This window comes from Chelon labrosus (assembly GCF_963514085.1).
Source record: "Chelon labrosus genome assembly, chromosome: 14".
Taxonomy (NCBI): domain Eukaryota; kingdom Metazoa; phylum Chordata; class Actinopteri; order Mugiliformes; family Mugilidae; genus Chelon; species Chelon labrosus.
In genome coordinates this window covers 26,899,960-26,915,426 of record NC_140347.1, presented here as the reverse complement: position 1 = coordinate 26,915,426, position 15,467 = coordinate 26,899,960, and the positions used below count along the sequence as shown (strand labels likewise).

Here is a 15,467-nt window from a genome sequence, read left to right as displayed (position 1 = left end):
TATTTTATGGCCAGAATATACCTGCGCTCCCACGGAAGTACGGAAGCAGATTTTTTCACGTTATAACGTTATGATTAAACCGCTTGGATGCTCTTTCCAAAAAAAACAACTTTTATTTGCATTGTTTTGTCTAAAATACACCACCAGGTGGCACAATAAGCCTGTTTTCTTTTTTTTTTGATGACCCTTATTTGAAATAATGAATAAATAAAACTTAAAACTTACATTGTTATAAAATGTTAGGTCGTCCTGGATTTTTTCACAATAAAAGTTTTTTTTTTTCAAGTCATTTTTATTAATTCTTTTTCCATTTCCCCTGTTGGTCCTTTTATTTCATAACACCAAATTTCACCACAAAGCTTTTATCTGTCAATCAAGACAAAACAGGGAAGAGTCCATTACACCATCTGGAAAGCAACAGCCACATTAATAGTTTTATTGTGTATCATTTTTTCTTTCTCTGTGGATGTCATATAAGGGTAATATCAAAATGTATGGCCAACAACAAGGCTTACTTAAAATAATTTTTATTGGCAATTGTTCTTATTACTACTGTTGGCATCAAAAACAGCCTCTTCCGAGATGGTCTGGCTCTAGACATTGCTTTCAAGACATTTAGAAATAAATCACTCAATACAAAAAAAGAATCTGACAAAAATTCTAACCAACTTTTTTGACCTTGACACATGCTTTGCCAGGTCAGTGATTCAGGGTCAACCTGGATATGCACACCGGTATAAGGGCTGGGAGAGATGGGTTTTCTAAGTATCCGTAACTGGGACTGCACAGTCTCCTGTCCCATCAAACTTCCATGGGCCATTTTCATTTTTTTTCAAAACCCTGAATGCTTTATTGAAAATATGCATACATAACACTTTTCCTACACAACAATACAAAACAGTACAATCACTTTTGTAAATAACACATTGAACGCAAACCCACACATCTTCCCTTCCCGCCCAAGGAACTTAGAGATGCTACAGTAAGCCCTTAGTACTCCCCACCCAGTACCTACCCAACACCACCACCTTTGAGAAGTAAGACATATTTAAATCAGAAACAACTCCCTTGGAAAACTCAGACAAAAGAACAGAGTAGACACCAGGTTGCATACAGACATAGCATTTGTCACCAGCAGCTGAATGATGGGTTTTTACTCAAACTCTTATTTGTGTTCATGTTGTGAACGATTTGCCTCAAGTCTTCGGAAATGATGCGGGTGAGGAAGAGGGATCCATTCTGTGGTCCAAGAGGTTTCCATAGTGTGAATATCAGACCACAACAAACACAATCTACAGAAATCACCATGTGCCTCAAATGATTCGGCTTTGACGCGAGTTGGAAAAATCTACAATGGCACACCGAAAGAGAGTTATCGGTCAATTACACAGACATGCGATAAGGTAGATTTTCACATGACGGAAACTCTTTAAAGGCGAGGGGTGGACATGGTTGGAACCTGATTTTGATTGTAGGTAACACACTTCCTAAAACCCTTCCCACTCCTATTGGCATGGGTGTTACTGTGCATATTCATTTGTGATATTAGTGGTAGATGAAACGCAACGGAATACAAACAAACGAAAATATATATACGTAAAAGAAAGATAAGAGGGGTATACAAAAAATAAAGAGGACTCCAAAAGTCTGGTTATATTTTAATATGATCATACAGGAACAGAGATCAACCAAAAAAAAAAAAAAAAAAAATGATATAATGTGAACAAAAAATTTAAGTAACAAAAAAGTTCAATAAAAACAGACAGAAAGCACTGTTTTTAAACATTTTACTGTATATCAGTCTGTAGCAAATAGTCATTACATACCCTGAAAAAGGGAGGAAGAAAGCTTTGAATGGTGCACTGACCACTGAATAACTTGGCTGGAGAGCAAAGGGGGTGTTAATGCTGAATTCTCTCTAAGCTTCAAGAGTGGTACCCTCGAGATGTGGCTGCTGTGCCTTTTAAATGCGAGTTTTGTTACGTCTACGAGATCAGTCACTGGTTTGGGTGCATAGAGGCATAGTAAGGGTTTCCTTTAGCAATCTCCAGCTGGGTTTACGTCTTTGCCAAATGTGGCAAGATCCATAAGGTTATGAACTTCATGGATTTATGCCATTGCTGTATGTGCAAGAGAGCATAAAAGACCACTCAAAGTGCAGTGGGGGGTGCCATACATACTGAAAGTTTGTGTGCAACTGTATGAACAGGAAGGCAGTTTGTGTGTGTGTTTTAGGATTGCAACAACACTCCCTTAACTGTGCGCTCAGAGCGTGGTTCTGGTTATTGGTGCCTCTTGTCTCTACGGCCATGCTAACTACTCGTCCAGTAATTACAATCATTAACTTCTCATATGAAATGACCCTTTGCTAGTAACACAACACTAAATAGCTTTTTCTTAAACATGCCTCACTCAAATCGCTCTTTTTAAATGTCTTTTTCCCACAAATCTGATGCCAATAACTCAGTGCCATTTGAATGCCACACGGTAAGGAGAAAAGAATTCAAATGTAAAAATTAAAGCCCCAGATTAAAAAAAACGTCTTCTTTTACAAAATGGCTCTCAAGTATTATTTGTTCCACAGATAGAGGTCCCTATGGGGCTTTGGATAACTCAGAATTGGTTTAAAATCCTCTTTCTAATTTTTCTACGGGATTAGGAGCGCAGGGGAAGCGCGGCGGGGTGGGGGTGAGAACTGTCTGCTGGTGCGAATTGAACACATACAAAAAAGGGAAAAAAAAAAAAAAAAAAACACGCGCCAATTAAATCTGCACCCAATAATGTCAACTCTCACACTAATGTGTACATGCATAAACGCTCTCACTCACTCACTCATACATACACACACACACACACACACACACAGAGGAGAGACAGCAGTCACCGGCGTGCAATTCAAATTGCACTTTCACATCTGAAAGTTTGAGAAAGGTCGGAGTACATGTCTCAACAGTGGAAACAAGTGACCCCCTCACAGTTGATATGTGGCCTGTGAATCCCTCTGTCCTCCTCTTAGGCAGATGAAATGGAGTTGTGCGGTAGCTAGCTCGACAGAGGACATTGGGGAGAGGGGCTGTCAGTTGGAAACAGTACAGCGACTGTCCTCGTTAGAAGTTAAATTAAGGAATAAAAAGTTTTTTCCTAATGTTGAGAAACAGAAAGTGGAATCTTGACGCTAAAGCTTTCCACGGGCACTACTCGAGCTAAGATTCACCTCTTTAATGAAACGCTATGACTATCATAAAAAATTCCAACATTTAGCATAGCCTTTTTTTAATGTGTTCTTTGTCAGCTGGTCGCTCACTGTTTTTACGGTGGATGTTCAGCCTTTGTCCAAAAGATCAAATGCGAAGAATATAGCAAGAAAGAGGGTGACAGGAGAACATACATACAGAAGAGTTGCTATATCCCCCTATGCGCCACCTTCCCCCAACAACACCCCACCCATGTCCATGGAGACATTATACTGGTAACAGGAGAGACAAACTGGCAGACAGGTGTAGTCCAATGAGTAGACGACTGGTCTGCAGTGTCTCTCTGGAGGCATCAGCGGGACTTGATGTGCTCCAGGCTCAAGGTGGAGGTGGGTTTCCTGGGAAACTTGCAAGGACCTGGCATGGCCGGTGACCATGCAGCAAAATCGAGGAAGAAGGGTCAGTTGGAAGAGGAGAAGAGCCATTACAGCCCACCGGAGGAGTATCCCGCTGGGCACCGACAAGTTTTCCAGGCCTCTGGGTCGGGATCAGATTTTGGATGAGGACTTGAATTTTCAGAGTGTCCGTCATCACCTCCATCATTTTGTCTAGGCCAGTCAGGAGACAAATTTTCCTCACTTTTGTTTATTCTTTTGCACTGGTGGCTTTTACTGGATATTCTTCACTTGCTTTACGTTGGTGTTAGGTCTCATCTGCCTGTTTCAATTTAGGTTTATTGTGGGATTCTTGGATTGTTGTTAAGAGATGTCATCTGCTCAATAAGTTACCATCAACTGTCCATGTTACTGCAGTTTTCTGAGGATGATAAAACACACACAAAAAATCTTAAAACAGATTCTTTTGGTTAATTACCTTAAGCAACTGCAATTCGAGTATTTCTGATCCAACAAAACTCAACTGCACTGTTTAAAAAGCCGTCTAAGCCAATAAATGTGAAAATATACTATATATCGCAGCCAATCGTCATACTGTGCTAATAAGTACCGTTGAGTCCATCCGCCTCTTGCGAGTCAAGGAAGGGTGCAGGACCCCAGACACGCACTGTGCCATCGTCTGAGGCGGAAGCCATGAGGCCTGGGATGGCCGGGTTCCAGCTCACACAGTTAACGGTGCGTGTGTGGCCTGTGAGCTCAGCAATAGGAAGTTCACCACGCCGATGCCAGATGTACACTTTGTGGTCTGTGGAGACGGATGAAGAAAGCAACAAAACAGGTGGATGAAAGTATGTTTAGAATGCAGGACTAAATATTGCACGAGACCGCACGGATAGACGGTTAGAGAGATAAGAGCAACAGTGTGGAAGGGAAAGACATTTCAAATAACATAACATGAAACAAATGTCCAACTGGCAGGAAACTGTGCAGGGATGCGGGTGCTCGGCTGCTAAGTTCATGTGATATGTGCCCCAGCTGCTTGGCCATTGGGTCATGTCCCAAGGAAAGAAGACATTTAATTTTTGTAAAAGCTTGTTCAACTGAGTCGGTACCACACTGATGATCAGCAGTGATCCTGCAACATTCAGCACAGAATGAAATGACCCAGGTCATCCCAACATTGATCCAACAGACATCACATTGACAGAACACACCAAACATGGCCAGCACAGCAAGATTCCCAACTCCCAGATAGTCCACAAAATAAGATAAATATGTTATCATAGGCGTAAGTACTTCAGTCATGGCATTAGTCCTAACATTTTCCTCTGCTGATTTCATTCTGACTGTACCTTCGCTGCCACTGGCAATGAAGTCTTCATTGTGTCCTCCAAAGCAGGAGTGGATGGTGTAGAAGCCCTGGGTTACACCTTGGTACTTCCTTACCAGCACCCGGTCCTGAAGGTCCCACAGGTGTACTCCCTAGAATAGGTTGTTGAAAAATAGCCTTTAACTACTAAAGCTTGATGAATCCTCAAAAATCATCAAACAAACTGATACTGCTAATAGCATGATTGGTCATGGACGTACCTGAGTTGCTACATTTAACAAAGCTAATCTTCCATTCTTTGAAACTGTAAAAGACATGATAGGGTGGTCCTCCTGAACTCTGTAGAAGTGATGTAAACACGACAGCCCATCAGGGTACAATACAACAATAAATACAACAATATACTGTAGCTGATATGGAGACCAATAATCTTGGGGACATGTATCTAAAAGCTTGGACAACAACAAGTCTCATTGCACCATGACCCAACCTCATACTGCTCACGTAAATAAGAAAAATGGATAAAGTTACCAATCATGTATGTAAGCTTAGTGAAACAGAAGCCATAGGTGCTGACATACATGTTTCTGTCCGTAAGGTCCTCGAAGTTGTACCCTCGGATACGCTGGTGTGTGTCTGAGGCCAGCACTGTCCTGCCATCACCCAGGCACCACAGGCACTGCACTCTCACGCCCTCCCAGGAGTCTAACAAGTTACCGTCCAGGTCCTGATAACACAGACAGCAGACCGCTCATCTCTAATTTTTGACAGGGAAATGAAAACATGGACAAACAATAGTATGGCAAAGAGAACCTGTTAGATGCTCTTTCTTTCATATTGTCATTTCATCTGCACAAGACACCAGCACATTCACGAAGCAGAATCAACCTCGCATAATGTGATTATAAAAACAAGACAAAAAAAAAAAACCTAAACCGTATAGCGTCATCTGGTTTATGGCTGAAGGAACCTGCTTGTTCAGATCAACACAACACCTGAGCAGATGTTTAACTGCTCCTTACCTGGTATTCTGATTAAGACAGAAGCAATAGATAACTGTACTGAGGAAAAATCTTTAATCCACTTACACACTGATAAAACTGTCCCCTTTGTCCTCCAGTAACGAACCGTTTGCCATCAGGGTTCCAAGCCACACTGGTCAGACTGTCTTCGTGGGACTGGGACATTTTGGTCCGCAGCTCCCCCGTCTGGACAACAAAGGAATTGATGGAGACAGTGGAAAAACAGAGCAGGAGAGAAAAATGGGGGAAGGGAGACAGCAAGAAGAAACATTAAGTTAGAGTGGGGGAGGGAGGAGTGAAAGGATAGGAAGGGGAGGGAGACGGGTGAAGAGGAGAGGTCACTGAGTACACGCCGCACACTTGACTATCTATGGAGGCTATATGCGAGGCATGTTTGCTTTTCTACTTGTTTACTGAATTTTAAATTAGATATCTGATGTCTTTGACGTCTCCAATCTACATCTATCAATTTCACAATAAGAACTGGGTTGACATGTGGAAACACAGCCATTTAAAAAGGCAGTTCTGAGCTAACGTCAGATGAATGAGAGGACTCTAAAAAATGTTACCTGAACATTCCAGAGCCAGAGCTCAGAGCAGTCGTCAGGCCCACAGGCGATCAGGTAGGTGTCATCAGGACTCCATGCCAAGTAGGAGACTCCGTACGCATGACCCTCCAGGGTTCGCAGCAGCTTTAGCTGGTGGCTCTCCTACACAAAGACAGCATAAGCATAATGCTGCATAAACACTGAGGATGGGGCCTTCTTCGGCGGTGCAAACAGTCAAACATGAGCAAATTGGATGCCACGGAGCTGCATAACATTAAGTGAAAGATTTAAGGACATCTCAGGCAACTCCAAAGGTTTATCCAAGTCCAGTCTGTCTGACAAATTAATTATTCTCAGTCCATGTTTGAGGGGCATTAAATTCAAAAAGAGTCTTTAAAAGTTGTTATGTCTGAACCAAAATAAAAGAACCAGGGGTACTTGTATCAGCTCTTTTTAAGCAAACATCTCAATATCTTTTTCCCTTCATATGAAAACAGACAGCACTGCCAGTTCCCACTTCTGCGAAAGGCCAACCCGATCTCAGCGTAAAGGATGCAATGAAGGGTGGCATGTTTGTTCTTATTAATAAATGTGGTCCGCATCTAAAGGCTATAGAGTAGAAACACAAATGTATTTTGGTACCTATGTCTCATAGCCCAAGACAACAACTAAGAAAATATGGGAAATCACTGTAATATAAACATTAAACCAATGTGAAGACAACCGTGAACAAAATTAGGCATCTTCCATACTCACCGGGTCCACTTGCCAAATAATGACAGTAGTGTCTTTGGAGCCAGTGGCCAGTTTGGTGCCATCGTTTGAGAATTTGCAGAACCACACCTCATTACAATGCTCCGTTAGAATCTGCTGTGTGTAACAGGGGAACTGTTTCCTGTGACACAGAAACAGACTCAATGTTAAATATGCATGGTGCGAGTCTCTAATGGTGAATCTATTCACAGTATATTACAAGCTAGATCTCAAACTGCGTCAGTAACACAAAGGTCAATTATACAATACAAGGGAAGGAAAGGAGGACAGAATATATAAATAAAACATAACTGTAAATATATAAAAAATATGAAGGAACAAGATAGGGATGGAGAAAAGTGAGGATTATGTCACTAACAGAAAGACATATAAAAGGTAAACGAAGGCAGGGCCTTCAGTGCACGTGGGTTTTTATAAAAACAGGAGGGCACCGAGTCATGCTGGGACCGAGCAGCACTAGCTGTGCAGTACCAACCTGCTGCAGACATGATCGAGGAGGAGAGAGACTGAGTCCAGGTTACTGTCCAGCTTGGTATTATGATAAAGGCAGCGGTCCCTCTGCAGCTCGACTGCTTGCCGCAGCAGGGTGTGCAGTCGTCGAGGGGGCAGCATGACGGAGGGCGGCAGGTATGCTGCAAGAGGGGAAGAAAGCAGTACACAAGTTCACCCCTGTGTGTGGAGCACAGGAAGAGAAACACAGGAACCACGATATGTGCTGGCTCTACAGTGTCAATATACAGTAATGTCTCCTCACTCTGTAATTTATCCAGCAGCCGGCAGCGCGAGGCTGTACCCTTGCCCTCCCACTCTGCCTTGGCCCTAAGATCCTCAGCATGGCTACACATTAAGTACCTGCAAGAAGACACAAGCACACGGTTTAAGTACAACAACTGCAGAGAAGAAAACAGCATACATAATAAGGTCATCAACTTAAAAACTAGACATGTAGTCGTCCCCAAGAGGCAAGCAGGAGCACTACTTCAACACAATTTAGTGCAGAATAAAATGAAAAACTGACCAAAGCTTTTAGTAACTACAGTATCCTGTAGGCCAAAAATAAGTGAAGAGAATAAAGGTAGTTTTTGAGAAACGAGCTGACAGGAATGCAGTGACGAGTCAAGGATGCATTGGGTCACAGCTGACTGATTGACCTGAGACAAGCGACAGATCAATTAACTATTTTGTAGAGCAAGTGACAGACAGTTAAGGCAAACAAACCTCTAGGTAGTGTGAAGTGCTCAATTGATTAGGCTCTGCATGGGAAGCAACAGTACTAGTGACACCCTTATATGGCAAGATAAGAACCAGTCGCAAGTGTAGCATATCATCAGGACAAACCATCTGGTAACAAGCTAAAGGCCATCAAAGAATAATGATCCACGTCTTGCACTGTCCAAACAGGAGTCAAGAGTGGATACTAAAACCAGTTTTTAAAGGCTGGTCATTGTCAAAATGTTGCATAAATCTGTCCAGCACGGATAACATCCTCTACTTAAGATAAATGCACATTTATATTGAGTAACTTGATAAACAGCAGCTGTGTGACAAACATTAACAGCACCAAAAAAGAAGTGAAATTATTTACCACATCGTTTTCACAGTGGATTTCAATGGCCTAAGCAGTCTTGTAACACCCCTATCCTTGTTATCTAACCTGCCTCCATTATAAATTTGAGCAGTTTAATATTCCCTTTATTCAACAGCAAACAATATTAAAAAGGACTAGTGGTGGAAAGTGTAACGATTACAGACCTACATGTGTTGTTTGTAGGTGTGTATTTGTGTAGGCAGGGTGAATGGTCTGATGAGTGCTATGAACCACATGCAATATCAAACTGTACCCGCTGAGTACGTGGATGCGATCTGTGTTGTACTTGAGTGGTGTCAGCTCTCCCCGGAGAACTTGCAAAGCCTCCAAGACTTTGCCATCCTCCAGATACTCGAGGTACTTCTGCTGCAGCAGCAGGAACTTCATACGCTGAGCAGAAGAAGAGAGACATAGGTACTAGGAAGATATTTTGCAAAAACAGAAAAGGACGGAGAGGAGGCAGAGGAGGCAGAAAGAAAATGATGGCGAATAAACTGCCGCGTCAGGTTTCTACGAAGTCATTTCAACCGCAGAACATGTTTACAGATGTGCACAAGACATAAGGTTTTGTCAACATCACCTGACTTATTCTTTATTATGGAGGGCTACTGACAAAGACAAGCAGCAAGTGCCCCTGTCTTATCTCAGGTATGCAGTGCATCCTTGACAACTGGTGCAAGCACCGTTATATCTACTAGCCATAAATTCAAAACAACATCCACCCACACAAGCCTACAAATGAAAAGCACAGAATCACAGACATCTTCATGTTTGTCGACTGGGCTTGTGATGTAAGTAAATTACATGCTAGAACTTGGCATGTTGACAATGACAACCTCAACCCAATACTTAAAATGGCTACACTGAGTACGGTTTGATTAATTTTTCCAATAATCCAACTGGTAATGACAGACAGAGCAGTAGCACTTGACTGACACACCAGGGAACATTTTGGAGCTCATCTTTTCAGCTAATTAGCATGCTAGCTAGGGCTAATTAGCCTGAGTTGAGTCCCAGTTCCACACTGTAAAGAATGTTCTCGCACAACACAGTATATCTTCACAGAATAATAATTTAGCAGCAGATAGAGTTTAAATAAACAAGAAACAATAAAAGATATTAATGAAGCTGTCCATTTTGAATATGCAAACTTAAAAACAAATGCAACTGTGGAGCCATCTTTCCATAGTTTTATATGCCTTTTAGGAGTAGCTCCAGTAATACCACTGTGCAATGCATGGAACAATCATGTTGATCATTGGCAAACTAAAATCTTTGCATCCATAAATGTCAGCAAGAATGCAATGCATACTCAAATTCCTGTTAGAATTACTATGGTGTTCAGAAATGGGACAAAGCTATGATTTATTTTATGTAATAAACTGTGACTAAATGTGTTTTAATAACAGATCTTGGCATGACATTGCTGTTGCTATCATCAGCCAAGCCAGCTAATCAGCAGAGCTGTAGTTCCTTGAAACACACAAATCAATTACATGAATCAAAAACAGCTGTTTTGATTATTTTAGTTTCAACCAGTCTCAAAACAGAATGAGACCTACCATATTACACCGAATCCCTACATCTATTGTCCATTTCTGCCACTGCCCTTTCCGAGGCGTTATCCAGAACATTTGAGCTTTTAATGTTCCAAAACAGGAACCTGCATTATCACGGTAGATATTCTGGAACCTCCAGAAAGTGCCTGTTAACATTCAACCCAGTTCAGGTTAGGGCAAAGGGAGCTTACCACAATAGCATTGGGAGAATGCATCAGTGCTCTCAGCTCATTGAGATCATTCTCAGCCTGGACCAAAACAAAAGGGAGGGCGATGGAGGGGAGAGACAGAGAGAGAAATGGTTAGCTCAGCAGTTTCTGTGCACGCACAGGAGAAAAAAAATCATATGAACAGTAACACAGATCTTATTGTCACTTAATAAATAAGGCTTTTGGAAAGGAGCTGATCATTCTAGTTGTAAAATGTAAAAATCACACCTTTTCTTTCAAACAACACCGGCTAATTTGTTTTTTTGCAGGTAAACTACATTTTGGAATTGAAGCAAATGTCAAACAAGTGGCTAGTTTATTATTGGTTTACAGAGAGTAGAAACTGCCTGCCACATCCAAAACGTTTCCCACCATTTTGCTCAAGGGGGCTGTTAATTTCCCAGCCCTCAGTTCTGACGCAGGTTCCCTATTCCAGGAGGTTCATTTTAATAAGATGTGCAATTTTATGAGCATCTGCTCTAAAATGTTGGAATAAGAATCATGCAGTTAGAAGAGGGTAATACAACAATTTGAAAGCCAGTTAAATTAAAATGCCTTGAAATGTGCCAGTATAAACCTCATGCTTTACAATTTCACATTAGGGAGCCTGCTGGGTCCCTCACAACATCCTACAATAATGATATGCTATACTGTGCGCTGATAAACAGAATTTTAAAACCATAACAATATACATCTTGATATCCCATCTTAAATGTATGTAAAATAGTTTGCTAGACTTTAGTCGTGTTATTTTAACCTTGTCCAAAATGGTTTAAAACTCCTTTCCCTTTACTGTAAGTTGTTTCTCCATGTGCTCTAATCATTAATAGTTGCACAAATATTGTTCTGGCAGAGCCATCTATGACATGAATACAAACATTTTGTATTATTTAAGATTATATTTGTGCACTATAACTGCCAACTCAACTATCCTAATAATAGAACACCAGAGAAAATGGCTCTTTGTCAAATACAGTGATGAATTGGCACTTGTCAGATATAAGTCATGGAAAACACAAATGTATAAACTTGAGTAACTGTGGCCCAAATACAGACTACTTTGTGTAATTTTGTTATTCTCAGATTTGCTGAATTGAGCTACTTATGACAAAACTGAGATTTGCTTCTGTTGATAATTAATATGACTTAAGATAAACCGCATGGCCCCTAGTTTGATCACTAAACAGTACATTATGGACAGCAAGGTCAATCACATATTCCCAGTTCATCAAAATGCATTCCATTATGTAACCACGGTAAACCCAGACCAACCTTGTCCCACTCCCCCTCCATGACATGGTTGCGGAACTTAGTAGCTGAGGGGTGTTCCAGTCTGCAGCCTGATTCCTGCATCAGCAGGTCCACTGTCTGACTGCAGAGACACAAAGAGAGAGAGAGAGGATGAGAGGCAGACAAAGTTATGCTGACAGACGGACTCAAGACATATGAAAAGAAAGAAAGGACGACATTAAAAATACAGCGCAGTCACCTAAGCTATCTGGGTTTAGTCAGTACTCAGAAATGTGAGCTCAGTCAGCATTAGATAGAAAAGCACATGGTTATAAAAAGCAGCACTTCTGTTCAGTTTTCCTTCACTATACTTTCATGACATTTCACTGTCTAAGATAATACATTTTTATCTAACAGGTGACTGGTTGATCTGTAAAATTCATGTCACACAGGAACAACATTAATGTTACTGCTTGGTAATGGGGAGAAAGACATTTCATGGCCAACAACATAGCCAGGTAGGCAACAGTGGTGTCATCGCCAGAGCATTAATTGTGGACAAGTAGGAGGTTCTCTAACATGGATCGAGCTTCACTTGCAGTTGACATCACCCTCTCAGCCTGTCAACCATGACCCATGACCATCTGTTCAAACACCATCTCCCTGCTAAACTCACTCCACCGCCATCTACGCGCCTGCTGAGATGCATCTGTGTGCAAGATAATGAAAGTGAGGTGGGGGTGGCAGACACCTTCAGCATGATGACATCATTCTCAGGTATCAATGGAGTGGCGCAGCAGCTCGGTGTTGAGCCTCTCATGCGAGCTGGCTGGCTACGCCGATTTCTCTTGCACTCCCCCAGCTGAAATGTAGGGGCTCCGTTTCATGCCAGGCAATGTCACGTATACCCCCCAAACCCACCGCCGTAGTAAACACAGCTACGTTAAGACTTCCTTTTACATTGCCTTTCAGTGGCTTCTGTACTTTCTCAGCTGGACACCAGCCGACATATGAACGGATATCTAGCCACCCAACAGGGCCTCTGAAGAAGATGATTACATATTCATTTCATGATAACCCCATCATGCTATAATTAGATTAAAACACAGCAGTTTCCATCTAAAACAGCTGGCACAGAGCACATTCCTCAGACGCCATGATTCTGCTCAGTTCAGGAACAAATGTCGCCCACGGTATTGACTACCATCTTTAAATAAATGCATGCACCTCACTTTTTGACTGGTGACACGTTGCTCTGACACAGTGACAGTGGCAGAAAAATAAGGGAATTAACACGGGGGACGAGTTAAAACGTTAATCAGGGAGCTGCATAAAACGGTGATTGAGCTGATGAATTAAACAGATGCTCAGAATGACAGAACAAGAAGTGCAAAGGGTGCACCCGCAATACTAAAATAACCGGGGCAGTTATTTTTATAGCCATGCTCGTTATTACAGTGATTGCCAGTGTTACAGACCTCTATTAATGTCCCTGCTTATTGTGCAGCCCAGCTGGAAAATGAACAAAACCGCAAACCAACCAGGCGAAAACCGACGTTGACAATCCCCGCAGTAACTAACAATTTCTCCGCATTTTTTTTGCGCAATCGCCCTTAAAACGCAAAAAAAAAAAAAGCACCGTAAACTGTAAACACGATAATCCCGCTTGTGTGTTTAATTAAGTGGCCAAATCAAGTTTCTCAGATCCCATGACATTGATTTTCTGTCACTGCAAACCATAACAAGTGAACGGATCTTGTTTTCTGTGGATAAACGTTACTAACATTAGATGATGTAATGCCTTTTATTCAGTGCGAAATCTATAGCGTCAATTAACACTTCATGTCGTTACTGGCATATAAAACGTACTCCATTTCATAGTGGACCTGTTAAGCAAGCACGTGTTAGTCAGTGTTTTGTGTTTGTGAATAGAATTTATGTCAGGACACAACACCTCAGCGCAGGCTAGTGCTGCTAGCCGTCAAGCTAACTGTTATTGTGCAAGATGGACCCCTTCTTTCTACCAACTGCCGAGCTCGCAGGCTAACTAACTGCCCCATCCCCCCATGTTTGTGTCTGTCAAGCGCTCTAATAGCGGTTTTACCAGCTGCTATTTCGCAGTTTCACACGAAACACCAGCGATATCGATTCCACTTCGTGTGTTCTGCCCAAACGTTAAATGCCTTTGTAAGTTTTTCCTCGACTGACACATTGAATAAACTTACTTCAGCCCTAGTCCGTGGAGATGTTGCCCTATTAATCGTATGACATCTTCCTCCGCCTGCGATAGTCGTTTCTTCTTTTTCAACGAGCCGACCTCCGAGGCCGAGGCCGTAGAGGCAGCCGAAGTCCCCGAACAGGGTCCGATTGAAGACCCATTACTGGTACCGACACTATTACCGTTGTCTGTGCTGGAGAGAAGCCCGTTGGAATGGGTTCCAACGGCCGAGGATGACTCCCCATTTTGTGCGCTGTTTAGGCAGGAGAGATCTGAAGATTCTTGTCCCTGTCCTGCCCCGTTTGCCTGCATGTTGCTGCTGAGGTTGTTGACAAGACTACGGTTAAAAAGGATGGCAGAAGTGGCTTGAGAGTGTGATGCAAGTCCTAAGACAACTCCGGATAGGCCTGTTACAACTGCTGAAGCCCCGGGCTCTCCTGCTCCCTCCGCCGCCGAGGCTCGGTGCTTCTTCCGCGGGGGCGGCGACGCTCCGCCGGTGTCCGAGTCGGAGGAGGAGGAAGCGGAGGCCAGAGTTTCCTCACCGAGAGCGGCCGTGGTTAGAAGCCGGCGGAGCTCCGGGTGGGAAATGAAGGTTAAGCTTTCAGGTTTGAGGCCTCGTTGTCGGGCTCAGAGCGTACTGTCACTATGGAAGCTCTGTCAGTCAGCCCGTTTTGTTGTTGTTTCTCTCAAAACAGCTGCAGCTCTAATGGAGTCCTGACGCCCTGACGTAACCGGAAATTCCTACACTACCAAGCTTCCGGGTAGAATTATAATCCACGGGTGGTACACGACAGCCTAGTTAGCATAATAATTAAACGGCAACATATTAAAATTCATTTGAATGCCCCCAGGGACTTGACTTTTAATATATCCGGAATTTTAAATGAGCATAATATGCAAAATTCATAAAGACAATCCACAAATGTCTACCTTTTAGACAGAAAACGGCAAAAGTCTCAATAAATAAATTTTCTGCAAGGATAAACACATCTTAGTACAACGTTTTTCAATTTGCGATAGAGAATAAAAGGTGACTTGACTTAAAATTAAATTAGCATACAATAAAATAGTCAAATAAAATTACGTATTTTAATAGTATACATAACATAACATAGTATATTATGTAAAATGTGTTTCAAACTCCATAAATTTGACAGAAACCATTGTGTAGATTTCGTTGGCTTATATCACCAGTTTTCTTAAACATCAGCCTATTGTCATCAAGAAAATTCATTAAGAAAACGATTCAATCAATAAATATCAGTATTTTCATTTGGCTTGCTGTCTAAAATAAACACTTGTCACACCAGAAAAGCACAGGTGTAACTACTAACAGTAGGCCGGTTCCTTTAAATATTTATTTTTTGTGAGGCCATACTCTTTCTTGATTATAATGGTAA

At 42.0% G+C, this 15,467-nt stretch overlaps 1 protein-coding gene across 1 annotated transcript; it reads right to left on the bottom strand.

Annotated features, from left to right (window-relative positions):
* Positions 1-319: 319 nt before the first annotated feature.
* LOC311499025 (WD repeat-containing protein 26-like) lies at positions 320-14,799 on the bottom strand. The gene is made up of 14 exons (XM_084559847.1): positions 14,075-14,799; positions 11,892-11,991; positions 10,602-10,658; positions 9,105-9,241; positions 8,018-8,115; positions 7,739-7,895; positions 7,246-7,384; positions 6,511-6,651; positions 6,008-6,127; positions 5,501-5,646; positions 5,180-5,258; positions 4,942-5,071; positions 4,200-4,394; positions 320-4,010 (listed from the first exon to the last, which is right to left on the bottom strand). The coding sequence occupies exons 1-14, from the start codon at positions 14,377-14,379 to the stop codon at positions 3,985-3,987; spliced, it is 1,830 nt and encodes a 609-aa protein (XP_084415973.1). The 5' UTR covers positions 14,380-14,799; the 3' UTR covers positions 320-3,984.
* Positions 14,800-15,467: the final 668 nt, after the last annotated feature.

What these genes read in the sequence shown, in the direction of transcription:
- LOC311499025 (XM_084559847.1), bottom strand. Translation starts at nt 14,379, where the DNA reads ATGCAGGCAAACGGGGCAGGACAGGGACAAGAATCTTCAGATCTCTCC. An exon ending in CTCCACGGACTAGGGCTGAA is followed by an intron (nt 11,992 to 14,074) that starts GTAAGTTTATTC and finishes GTGTCTCTGCAG; the next exon opens with TCAGACAGTGGACCTGCTGA. An exon ending in CGCATCCACGTACTCAGCGG is followed by an intron (nt 8,116 to 9,104) that starts GTACAGTTTGAT and finishes GTCTTCTTGCAG; the next exon opens with GTACTTAATGTGTAGCCATG.